We start from the raw sequence: 13,516 nt of genomic DNA, 5'->3' as shown, positions 1-13,516 counted from the left end.
TATATTTCTTTTCCTCTAAATGCAGAGGGGCTTTCCTATCCTTTTTCCCCTTTATCGTATTGTTTGTATCAGCTAGTACAACTGAATGGTAAATATGTGACTTCTCATTTATAATTTAAGCATAGGAAGTAGACTTTATCCTTCAACATTTAGCATAGTGGAATTGGATTAATTTCTTTTTCACTGAGACATTATGATGCTCTGAATAGTTCTAAGATATGCTTTATAAATCTTTTCTACACATTTTTGTATAAATACTGAAATTTTCTGTCTGTACTGTAGGTTAAAGCTCTATTTACACCCACCAGAATAAATACAATAAAAAAGCAAGACAGTAAAAGTATTGGTGAGGATGTGGAAAAGTTGGAACCTTCAGACATTGATGGTGGAAATGTAAAATGGTGTACCTGCTTTTGGAAACTGTGTGACACATCCTCAAAATTTAAACATAGAGTTTCTGTATGGCCCAGCAATTCCTCTCATAGGTATATTCAAAAGAATTGAAGGGGGGAAGTACTCAGATACAGGTATATGCATATTCATAGGAGCATTATTATAATTGCAAAAACATGGAAACCACCCAGATACCCATCAACTAAAGAATGAAAACAAAATGTGGAATATCCGTTAAATGACATATTGTTTGACAATTAAAAGTTATAAAATACTGATACATGCTACAACATGAATGAACCTCAAAAACATTATCTCAGTGAGAGGAGCCAGTCACAAAAGACCACATATTGTATGATTTCATTTATGTGAAAAGCCAGAAAAGACAAGTCAATAGAGAAAGATTAGTGTTTCCTTGGAGTTGAAGGGAGTTAGAGTAGTAGAGAATGGAAATGCAGAGTGGTTGCTTATGGGAGCAAGATTTCTTTTGGGGTAACAAAAACTCTAAAATTAGATTATAGCAGTGGTTGTACAATTTTAAGTATTTTAAAAATCATCGACTTGTACATTTTGAACAGTTGGACTTTATGATATGTAAAATATATAAATATATATTTTTTAAGATCTACACATAAAGTAAGATTAAAGAGTTTGTGACTACCCTCTAAATAAATAGTGCTAGGGTCCATTAACATATAGTGTAATATTAGTTTCAGGAGTAGAATTTAGTGATTCATCACTTACATATAACACCCAGTGCTCATCGTAATAAGTGCCCTCCTTATACCCATCACCCATTTAATTGATTCCCCTGCCCACCTTCTCCAATCAACCCTCAGTTTGTTCTCTATAGTTAAGAGTCTGTTTTATGGTTTATGGTTTTCTTGTCTCCTTTTTTTTTTCTTGCCCCTATGTTCCTCTGTTCCGTCATATGGTATTGGTCCTTCTCAGACCGACTGATTTTGCTTAGAATAATACACTGTAGTTCCATCCACGTCGTTGCAAACAGCAAGATTTCATTCTTTTCTGTGGCTGAGTAATACTCCATTGTATATCTATATCACATCTTTATCCATTCATCAGTCGATGGACATTTGGGCTCTTTCCATAATTTGGCTTTTATTGATAATGCTGCTGCAGATATCAGGGTGCATGTATCCCTTTGAATCAGTATTTTTGTATCCTTTGGGTAAATACTTCACAGTGCAGTTGCTGAGTTGTAGGGTAGTTCTATTTTTAACTTTTTGAGGAGTCTCCAGAGTGACTGCACCAGTTTGCATTCCCACCAGCAGTATAAGAGGGATCCCCATTCCCCATGTCCTTGCCAACATGTTGTTTCCTATGTTAAATTTAATTGTTCTTACACGTGTGAGGTGATAGCATAGTTTTGATTTGTTTCCCTGATGATGAGTGATTTTGAGCATCTTTTCACATGTGTAGCCATCTTGATCTTTTGACTCATAAACTAAGTGTTATACGCTCACCACAGAGATACAGTAATTAAATTCTTTTTTTCTTTTCTTTTTTTTTCCCACTTGGGGCGCCTAGGTTGCTCAATTGTTTAAGTGTCTGGCTCTTGATTTTGGCTCAGGTCATGATCTCAGGGTCATGAGATTGAGCCCTGCATTAGCTGTGGGAGTGGAGCCTCCTTAAGATCCTCGCTCTCCCTTTACCCACCCCTGACCGCTCTGTGTGCACACCTTCTGTTTCTCTCTCTCAAAATAAAGAAATTAATTAATTTAAAAAAATTTTTTTAATTAAAGGTTTGGGTAGTTGGTAGGATTTGTTTGCTTAAGGTTTTGTTATTAAATTATTAACAGAATGACAGGTAATAGCAATATTCAGATATTTAGTTATCTGTGAATACTTTAAATGTGAGAAATGTTCATGAAACTTTTCTGTTTTTTTTCTATATTTTTATGACAATTTGTGTAATTATGTAAATACTGTATTTACAATTTGTTATTTCTTGAAAAGTCCATTTTTATAACAATTTTCTTAAACTTCTTGCACTTGAAAGAATAACACTGTTAATAAATTATTTACTTTAAGATATTGAAACCATCTGAAAAGAAAGCTAAGTACCAGTATGGTGGACTGAATTCAGGACGTCCTGTCACTCCACCTCGAACAGCTAATCCACCGAAGAAAAGGTGAAGAAAGGAACTCTGTAAAGAAACCATCAGATTTGTTAAGGACATACTTCATAATATATATAAGTGTGCACTGTAAAACCATCCAGCCATTTGACACCCTTTATGATGTCACACCTTTAACTTAAGGAGACGGGTAAAGGATCTTAAATTTTTTTCTAATAGAAAGATGTGCTACACTGTATTGTAATAAGTATACTCTGTTAAAATATTCAGCAGATTAAATCCAAATTCAAAATTACCCATTAAATAAGTTACATCTTCACGTATCACAGTTTTTAAAGTTGAAAAGCATCCCAGTTAAACTAGATGTGATAGTTAAACCAGATGAAAGCATGATGATCCATCTGTGTAATGTGGTTTTAGTGTTGCTTGGTTGTTTAATTATTTTGGGCTTGTTTTGTTTTGTTTTGTTTTGTTTTTGCTAGAATAATGGCAAATACTTTAAATTTTTTTCCCTGAACATTTTTACAAGTGAAATGTGGGAAGAGCTTTAAAGACATTCACCAACTATTATTTTCCCTTGCTTATTTACTTATGTACCTGTTTGATTTTACTAAGAAAACTTATGCCTCATTACAGTAAAAAGGAATTTTAGAGATTGATATTTTTAAAAAATAGGCAAACTATCCAATCCAGTGATTGAATCAAACAGTTTGACTGGGCAAACTTTATAGCTGATAGTGAATATTTTGCTTTATACAGAAATTGCCACTGATTTGGATTTGTGCACTCTAATTTTTAACTTATTGATGCTCTATTGTGCAGTAGCATTTCATTTAACTTTAAGATAAGGCTCATATAGTATTACCCAACTAGTTGGTAATGTGATTATGTGGTACCTTGGCTTTAGGTTTTAATTCGCACGAAACACCTTTTGGCATGCTTAACTTTCTGGTAACACCCTCACCTGCATTGGTTTTGTTTTTTTTGGGGGTTTTTTTGTTGTTGTTGTTGCTATTTGTTTTTAGATCCACAGAACATGAGAATCCTTTTTTGACAAGCCTTGGAGAGGTGACACTATCTCTTTTTTCCTCCCTCTGTACGAAGGATGTATTTAAATGAATGCTGGTCAGTGGGACATTTTGTCAACTATGGTTATTGGGTGCTTAACTGTCTAATATTGCCATGTGAATGTTGTATACGATTGTAAGGCTTATGTCACTAAAGATTTTTATTATTTTTCATGATCAAAGTTCATACAATATTGTATAGACATGCTTTGTAGTGAACTATAGTAGCAATAATTTCTGTACATGATCAAGGGTTTATTGCAGAATTTCTTTTCCTCTTCTCTTTTTTTAAAGGGTTAGTAATAACAAATGACAAGGAGTAGAAAAGTCAACATAAAGATTTTAGAAGGAGAACTTACAGGACACAGATTTGTGATTCTTTGGATGTGACCCTTTTGGATGTGATTCTAAAAGCTTTTATTGAGTATTGTCAAATTTGTAAGCTTCATAGGGATGGACATCATATTTATAATGCCCTTCTTCTATATGTGCTACCATTGATGTGAAATTCTTGACCTTAATATTGTCTTTGAAAATGTTCAATTGAGAATTCTGTTAACTTACATTTTATGAATTGGCGTATTGTATTACTGCAAGAGATTTGATTTTCAGCACAGTGCAAAGTTCTTTCAAATGCCTATGTCTTTTTTTCTAATTCCATTTTGTTTTAAAGCACATTTTAAATGTAGTTTTCTCATTTAGTAAAAGTTGTCTAATTGATATGAAGCCTGACTGGTCATTTTATTCCTTTTATCTTCCTTTCCCTTTAGAGTGAGACATTTAAATGCACATTCTTTTCAAACAGATTTTAATGTCTTTGACATATATTGAGTTGATTCTTTTCTGGAAGTGTTCATGTACTACATGTGATGTATTAGGTTAGGTTACACAGGCTTTTATGTAATGTGATTTAAATATTTTCCTAATTGGAGTGTAAGTTGAGCAATTTCTAACAGAATTTTAGATATACTTTTAGTAGCCATAGTGAAGCAGGTCTAGAAAAATAAATCTTTGACAGGAGACAGGGCAATCTTTTATTAATCTCAGTGTTAGTCAAAACATATTAATTTGGATTTGACTTACTGTGTTTTTATAATAATTCATCCAGGTCAGTATTGAATATGAAAAAATAGTCACTAAGCAAATTAATATTGGTCACTAAATTTAAAGGATAGAAATATATGTTTAAAAATTATTCAAGTGGTGGGGCTCCTGGCTGGTTCAGTGGAAGGAGCATATGACTCTTGATCCTCGAGGTCTTGAGTTTGAGCCCTGTGTTGGGTGTAGAGATTACTAAAAAAATAATAATAAATTAAGTAAAAATTATTCAGGCAGTCTTAAAACCACCTTAAAAGTTTCTATTATATAATGTGTTACAAATATTACTTAGTTGGTAACACTGCTACTTCAAATAAATAAAACTTCCATTTCTTAGGAGAAAAATATCCTGTGATTCTAGTGACACTAATTTATATCATTCTTCCTCTCTGATTTTTAATTTCTATATTCAGATTTGTCTTTAAATCCAAATGTCATGACGTTTAAAATTAAACATGCTGGGGCGCCTGGGTGGCACAGCGGTTAAGCGTCTGCCTTCCGCTCAGGGCGTGATCCCGGCATTATGGGATCGAGCCCCACATCAGGCTCCTCCGCTATAAGCCTGCTTCTTCCTTTCCCACTCCCCCTGCTTGTGTTCCCTCTCTCGCTGGCTGTCTCTATCTCTGTCGAATAAATAAAATCTTTTTTTTAAAAAATAAATAAATAAATAAAATTAAACATACTAATGCGATGGATCACAGATTATTAGGTTACATTTTGTTAGTTCGTGAATGGAAAAAATCAACTACAGTGTGCTACCCCTTGTGTTTGAAACTTTAACATTCATTGTTTTAATTTTGCCTGGGAACAAATTTAATCATAATCGTCAAAACTGGTTTGTGCAAAATGTTAAGTCAGAATACAAGCAAGAAGAATTTAAAGCTTTAAAAGGTGGTCAGTTAATTGGAAGTGTTAAGAGTGTTCAGAAGATACATATGCTTTTCAAAAAAAAATTCACCTGAGGGAAAGCCAGGAACATCTTGAGATGTGTCCCTTAAGAATTGTATAAAAGTGTATTCATTGAGCCAAGGAACTGAAATAGTATCTTCATTTGTAAGTTCAGATATGTTCATTCCTTTGTCTCCTTGGCAACCGTAACTCTTGAACGAAAAGAACAATTATTTTCTTTCACATCTTTATACTAAAAATGTGTTTAGAGAAGAAAGGTGGTCAGGTTTGCTCTGCTCTATCTGCATTGACCTAATCCACCTCCTGTTTTCCTTATGAGTCCGTCCCTGAATCAAAGCTGTGCCTGAGAAGACCCTAAATAACCTGACTGTACCAGTGGCATCCACTTAGAAATACTATGTCCCTTTTTGCTAATAGTTTTCAGTGCTCTGTAATTTCCTTAAACAGCTAAGAAGTGGTTAGAGGGATTTTAAAGTGACAGCATACCTTGCAAAACGAACAGGGGTTAAATAAGACATAAACATTCTGTATAAGTATACACATAGAGTTTTATTATCTTTATTCTGCTTAAAATGTTTCTTCAACGAAAGTGAAATTTAGATTCAGTGGAATAATATTAATCTGTTAAAATTGGATTTTACCTATACATTTGAATTCCAGAATTTCTAAACAAGTTCCCTAATTAGAAAATTATGAAAGTCAAAACTTAACTTCCTCAGCCACCACCTCCTATATTGGTTGACTTATAAACTTTGTCACTGTAATTTACTTTCTCATTCAGGTCTCTCTAGCTCTCTCAGGCATGTGTGAGGGGTGGAGTCACTTGAGAAATCCTTTTTTGGTAGAACTCATGAAACTATTCAACTTACCAAATTAAAATTAATAACCTAGTTCATTATCTCAGAAAAATGTGTGAAGCCCAGAACCCAGCTTTCAACATGTAACTGTTGTGTAGTACCTAACTAAAGAAAGAAGTTTTAAAAACAAGTTCTGGGGCGCCTGGGTGGCTCAGTCGGTTATGCGTCTGCCTTTGGCTCACGTCATGATCCCAGGGTCTTGGGATCGAGCCCCGGGTCAGGCTCTTGCTGCTCAGCAGAGAGCCTGCTTCTCCCTCTCCCTCTGCCTGCCGCTCTGCTACTTGTGCTCTCCTATCTCTCTGTCAAATAAGTAAATAAAATATTAAAAAAAAAATCCAAGTCCCTATCTCCCAGAATAATTGCCTCAGGTTTTGTAGCCCGTGTCTAGTTGGGGCCTGGTAACTCCATTGAGGTTAATTTGATAATATCATAGATGTAAGTTAAAAGCTTTCTATTACTGTACTGTAACACCTGTTTTGAATGAGGTACCTTAATCTTTCATCAGCTGAGTTCCCTAAACTCTTTGGGTGTGCTTATTGACAGATTAATACAAACTATGGTCTATTCCATTTTTTAAAGAAAATCAGTTATTCATTGTACAGATTGATTAATGTGTTGGGCATTTCTTTAAGACTTTGTTGTATTTGACCCTTAGAAACCTTTGGGCTTCTCTATCAGTTTAATTGTTTGTGACTAGAATGTAAGCTTGTATAGGCAAAGATTTTCGTCTTTTTTTTTTTTTTTTTCCCTGCTGGTGTATCTCTAGCTTCTCCAGTGGTGCATGGCACATAGTAGGCATGCCCATGTTTTTTTTAATGAATGCAAGTGAGTTTCAAAACTTACTCTTTTGACACCTTGACCTTTTGGAGAAAATAGCCAAAAAAAAAATTCAGTTCCAATTTCATTCATCCTCATCTAACTGCTTTATGTCTCTTACAAGAATGCTGGAGTCGGGGGAAAATTGATCTGGCTCTATGTGGCCCAAATAGCTTATTGTCAAAACTATAATCTTCGTTTGGTAAAATATTGGTAAATATGAGAAGTTGTGGGGCACCTGGGTGGTTCAGTTGGTTGGGTGTCCAACTTGATTTCAGCTCAGGTCATGATCTCAGGGTTGTGAGATGGAGCCCCATGTGGGGCTTTGGCAAAACTGAGCGTGGAGCGTACTTAAGATTCTCTCTCTCCCTCTCCACCTTCCCCTCCTCACAACTCACGTGTTCTCTCTCTCAAAAAAAATAATTAATTTTAAAAGTATGAGAAGTTGTGTCCAGTTACTTGAAGAAACATTTCCCAGCTAGCATCTGACAGACATATTGGGGAAGTTGCCTCTTGTTCAGAATCAAACTTTCCAAGATCTTTATGGTTTCTTTCTTGCCCTTCCCCCTTTCTGTAGTCTAGGTTCCCTGTTTAATTGACCTCAAAGTCACCTTTGTTGTGAGCCACTTCAAACATTTTTAGAAAAGTAGTTTAGTGTAATATTTTGTCTTTCAAAAGTCACCTAGTATTTATGAACACTTAAAATTAGGAATCTAAACTTGAAAGTAGAGAAGTTGTTGCCTCAATTTAACAAATAAGGATTATGTCATAGGTAGAAGCAAGTATGGGAAAAGATATAATATTTTCAGTAAGGAACCAAAAAATGAGGTACAGTGGAGAAAAGTATTCTAGAGAGAAATTTAATGCAGTCCCTTTATCTTGTTAGATTTATTATTGTTCCATCCTGATACTTCTCAAGAGTTTCTGTTGCTTCCAATATAAAAGAGTAGTCAGCCACACTGAATTCTGGGTCCTATGCAAAATTCCAGGAAGAGAATTTGGCCCAGCTTGGATGAAAGGCCCTTATGACTCCCAACAAGTGAAGAAGAGAGATGATATTGTATGAATATAGCTGCTATTCTTGCACCCAAGTGGTTTGGGAGGTTGAGCAGAATATTTCCCAGAAAAGGGGTGCTGAAAAGAAAATCCAAAGGTGTTCTCAATGACATACTTTAAAAGATAATCTAGGCACAAAAAGTCAGAAAATATAAAGTTGGCAAGATGCAGACTGATGGGAACTCTTAAAATTGGTACAACGAGGGGCTCCTGGCTGGCTCAGTTGGTAGAGCATGTGACTCTTGATCTCAGGGTCGTGAGTTTGAGCCCTACATTGGGCATATAGATTACTTGTAAGTAAAATAATAAAATTTGTACAACTACCTGGGAAATGAATTTAGCATTCGTAATCTTGTAAATTGCATGCCCTAAAACCCATCATTTTCACTTTAAAGCATTCATAGGAAAACTGCATGCATGCACCATGGGGCATATACAAGCAGTAGTATTTGAATATTTGATACATGGGCACCAACACATCAGACCACCCAACTAGTCAGAAACTGTGCCAGCTATAACTTAACTAATATGATCTTACAGAAGCACAGCCACTGAAAACCATGTTTGTGTACAAGAATGCTCATAGCGTTCACAGTAGCAAAAAACAACCCAAATGACCATTGACATTGACAGGAGCATGGCGATAATTACAGTATATTCATTGAATAGAATTCTATACAACAATAAAAATTATTTTCAATGTTCTGCATTAGCATGTTAAAAAAACTGTAGAATACAAAGAAATTTACAAACAAAATCTGTGTCTAAATATACAGTAAATCTTAAGGGAATGGGAAAAACAAGTCATCTCTTCAAGGAAAGTAAGGGGAGAAGGAGGAACATACAGGATTTCATCAGTATTATTTATGTTCTATTTCTTGGGTGTTCGGTTCATCCTTTTTCGGTGGGTAGTGGCTTCTTGCGTTTTTGTTTATTATGCTCTGCTGCCTGCATATATGTTACTATATATATTCTTTTGTACATATCAAACATTTCCATTTTCTAAAGTATGTATGCAACGCCATTAATGTAAAATTGTATATGTACACATAATAAAATAATTTTTTATTTAAAAAGCTGGTTAATAAGTGAAAAAATCAGAACTTTAGAAAGTGCTGCAGGAATTCAAGAATGGCACAGAGTCGTACTCAGATGATGGGCTGATGACTTAAGTTGGGTCTTCAAGAATGGATGTCAGAAAATTTAAATGCAGGTGAAAAAGAGAGACCACATTATATGCCAGCTCCAAGACGAAAGTTTAAGACATGCTCTGAGAAAAGCAAGTGTGTAAGTCTGGAGTAAAGAATCAGTGGGTAATAGCGGGGAGATAACAAAATAGAATGAGAACAAGCGTTTACTTAGCATCAACTACATCCCAGGCACCTGGCCAAGGGCTACGATGAGACCAAAATGAAAAGGTTCCTGTAGAAGAATTTACAGCTTAGAACAGATTTAACGGAATAGTGTAACATCACCTCTGCCATGGTATTCACTCCTTTTTTAGTTTAAGTGGTCTCTTCCTCTGTATAGTTATTTAACATAGCAGAAATCGTGGGCATTACAATTGCTGCTGCAAAGTTCACTTCTGATTCTTTGTCATCCTACTATTGACGTCTCTCTTGATCAAGTATCTGCTAGTATGTGTGTGCAAGGCGTCCTGCTTGGTGCTGTGAGGTAGAAGTGAGTTAGGGAAGACCTGAAGTCCCAGCCCCGCAGGGCCTCTCCAACTAACTAGAGGGAAGCTAAATGGCTCGAATACAAGCCTGGCTTTGATAAGCGTCCAAGGAAAAGGGGCTAAATTAGTAGGCCAGAAGGGATCTGGGAGGGTGGTGGCGTTCTGCCAGGACCCGGCCGGGAGGGTCCGCAAGGCCAGGTAGGTCAGCTGGCAGCAGGGTCTCCGCACGCAGCCGGCGCGCTGGAGCGGGAGCGGGAGCAGGGGGCGCGGCGCGCGCAACCTGGAGCGGGCCCCGCCCCCCGGTGGCGGCTTTGTGCGCTGATTGGCCCGCGCGGGCCTCGCTCCCGGTTGGCGGGAGGTCTCTGAGCCGGTAGTGCCGCTGTGGAGCGAGTGGCGAGCAACCGCCTGAGACCTCGAAGCGTCCGGGGAAGGCTGTCTGGCTCCAGGTTTTCGCAGGTATCTTCCGCTCGCGTCCCCCGGCTTCGGGCCTCGCCGGCTACCCTCCAGTTGCTGCTGCGCCTGGGCCCTCCATCCCTCTCGGAGCCGGCCCCGCCGCCCACCGTGTGTGAGGATGGGGCGGCGTGGCGGCCCTTTCCCCACATGCTTCCGCCCCAGAGTCCCCTCAGGCTCCCTCGCCGCGACGAGAGCACGCCCTCCTAGCGTCCGGGGCCTGGGCTCGGGAGAGGGGCGGGGGGCGTCGAGGTCGGAGTCGGGCGGCCGGGGGAGGCGGCGACGCGCGGTGGTGGTGGCGAGCCGGCGCGGCCCCCTCCGTCGCTCTGTGGGGACGTCGAAGGCGCGGTGCCCTCGCGCCTTAGCCCGCGGGGCTGGCTGCGGACCGGGGACCGTGGAGGGACGACGCGCTCCCACGTGCCGGACGGTGGCCTCCTGCCGCGGGCCTGGACGGCTTGTCGCTGGCTGGCTCCCCTCGCGCGCGGGCCGGGAGGAGAGGCCCCGGGGACGGGGGTAGGGGGAACGGGCCAGGGCGGCCCGCCGTTATCCGCTGCGTGGGCCAGTGGTATTTTGAGTGAGTCCGCCCGTTCTACTTGGGTCCCCTTCAACACGTCTTCTTCCCCAGGCGCGACGGCACCGGAGTTGCGGGATCTGAGCTGCTGCATCTCAGTGCTTTGCCCGGAGCCCTTCTCCCACAATTTCCCTGTGCCCTTTCCTTACGCGTCCAGCGGTCCTTACATGCAGGCCAGCTAGCTTCGATTTTTAGAAAAGGAACTTGTGAAGCAATTGAACACTTAACGACCAAAAAACCCATGCTATGTTAAAATTGAGATCCTGCCTGTTACCAAATTTTATTCTCTAACAAAAGCACATTTTAAAATACCTATGATCTCTGTTATCAATAAAATTTTAACATTTAAATTATATTTGTTAGTGGAGATGAAATGTGGCTGCCTGTCATATTCTGACTCTTCTTGCCTTGAAAGATACCCTTACCTGTAAAAAAAGATACAGTAGTAGTGCTGCTGCATTTTGAGTTTTTGCTAAGGATTCAGCACTGTGCTAGGCATAATCCATATAGTTCCTTTGCTCATTAACCCTACTAAATATGTATTATTAACAATATCTAATCATTTTTATTGAATACTAATATGTACCAGGTTCTAAGAAAACAGGTTTCTATTATCTTTATATCATAAGTGAGAAAATGGATGTTCCCAGGAGTTGAATAGCCTAAGGCTAGACAGCTTCAGGTCTTAATAAAGGTCTATTCTCCAGTATTTTAACATATACTCTCAACTGGCTCCTCCTTCCTTTACGCCTGCAGGCCCACTTAAGAATTCTGTCTTTAAAAGAAAAACAAATTCTCCTTTGACTATTGTCCCTTCTAGCTGCTGTTCATTTTCTTCCTTCTAATGATTGCCACATTTAGAAAAGGGGAGGGGCATGTGTTCCCACCTCCTGCACATCCTTTTGTAACACATCCCTCCTAAAATCCTATTCAGTCTAGTTTCCATTTATTCCCACCACTTCATCGAAGTTTCTTGGTTCATTCACTAATGGGCTGAATTTCTAATCAGATAAGAACTTCTTATTGAAACAGCTGTGCTGTATAATTTTACTAGTACCATAGCACCTAGCGCTTGGCCGAGTCTAAAAGTATTCTATAACCATTAGATGATAAATTAAATTAGAAAAAATATTTAAAACATCAAAATAGTGGAGATTTGATAATAGCCCCAGCAAAGCTTCCAGCAATTTTGCCAGAATATTTTTCTTCAATTTGCTATATTGTTTCTTAACAATTTAAAAAATTTTGTGGTTATGGTAGAGAAAAATGCTATAGTCATTTCAATAAGGATTCTTTTTTAAGAATTATTTTATTTTAAGGGCGCCTGGGTGGCTTAGGGCATGATCCCAGAGTCCTGGGATCGAGCCCCGCATTGGGCTCCTCTGCTGGGAGCCTGCTTCTTCCTCTCCCACTCCCCCTGCTTGTGTTCCCTCTCTCGCTGGCTGTTTCTCTCTCTGTCAAATAAATAAATAAAATCTTTTTGAAAAAAAAATTATTTTATTTTAGCAAGAAGGTGATAAGCCCATCTTTCTTTCCTAAAGCAATGGCTTATTTAACCACTAAGTCACAATGTAATGTGCACATTTACAATGCAAACGCTAGACTTAAATTTTTATAAAGCGAAAGCTCATAAGCTAGCTTTGTTTTCCTGGCAAAATGACAGCGAGTAATATTGGACTGCTTACCATGTGTCAAGTGTTTTACACATAATTTCATTTAATTTTTAAAACAGTTTTTTAATGGTTAAAGTATATGGGACTTATGTGTCAAACAGTCCCAGATTCAAGTCCTAGCTTTATCACTCACTAATTATGTGTCCATGGGCAAATTTCTTCTTCCCTAAGCCTCAAATTTCTCATCTAGAATATAAGGATAAAATAATGCCCATTTTATAGAAACATTCTGAGGATTAAGTGAGAAAATGCATGTAAAACTTTCAGCGCATTGTCCGGCACATATTAAGTGCTTAGTTTGAGACTAATTACAAGGAAGTTAAGGTTTCCCTGCCTGCCCTGAATTACCACTGGTTATTGCTATTAGATTTTTCATATAGGCACATAAGTCCCCAAATACTACTTCTATTGTATGATTCTGTGAACCACCACCCCTAACACTTTATATTACCCCCAGAGAAAAGAAATTATTTCAGTTGCTTATAGATTAGCTATGGTCTATTTTTTTAAAAAAATCCCAGACATCCTATTCAAGTGTGAATTCTGGTATGATTTTTTTCATGTTGGTGGAGTCTATATAAAAACTCATTAAAGGATTTTGCCATATGAGCATAGTTTCTCCTAGTTACCCCTTCTTCCCTGTCTCTTACCTTTTCCAGAAATGGCTCATATTTTTTTTCAGATCTTATTTATGTATTTATTTATTTATTTATTTATTTATTTATTTATTTATTTATGAGAGCACGTGACAGAGAGCACAAGCAGAGGGAGTGGCAGAGGGAGAGGAAGAAGCAGGCTCCCCGCTGAGCAGGGAGCCTGATACACCCTGGTCCCAGGACACCGGGATCATGA

The 13,516-nt window shown here is 38.3% G+C and overlaps 1 protein-coding gene across 2 annotated transcripts in view; it reads left to right on the top strand.

Annotated features, from left to right (window-relative positions):
* Positions 1-4,279, top strand: part of PPP1CB (protein phosphatase 1 catalytic subunit beta) — a 40,712-nt gene extending 36,433 nt beyond the window's left edge. For both annotated transcript variants that reach the window (XM_045809156.2, XM_045809158.2), the window contains exon 9: positions 2,446-4,279. In XM_045809156.2, coding sequence (XP_045665112.1) covers positions 2,446-2,550 — 105 coding nt within the window. In that variant the 3' untranslated portion in view covers positions 2,551-4,279. The remainder of the gene's footprint in view (positions 1-2,445) is intronic.
* The last annotated feature ends 9,237 nt before the right edge of the window (positions 4,280-13,516 follow it).

This window comes from Ursus americanus, chromosome 7 (genome assembly GCF_024610735.1).
Source record: "Ursus americanus isolate L20-20 chromosome 7, mUrsAme1.1.p, whole genome shotgun sequence".
Lineage (NCBI taxonomy): Eukaryota > Metazoa > Chordata > Mammalia > Carnivora > Ursidae > Ursus > Ursus americanus.
The sequence above is the reverse complement of the archived record's forward strand: the minus strand, read 5'-3'. Positions and strand labels throughout refer to the sequence as shown.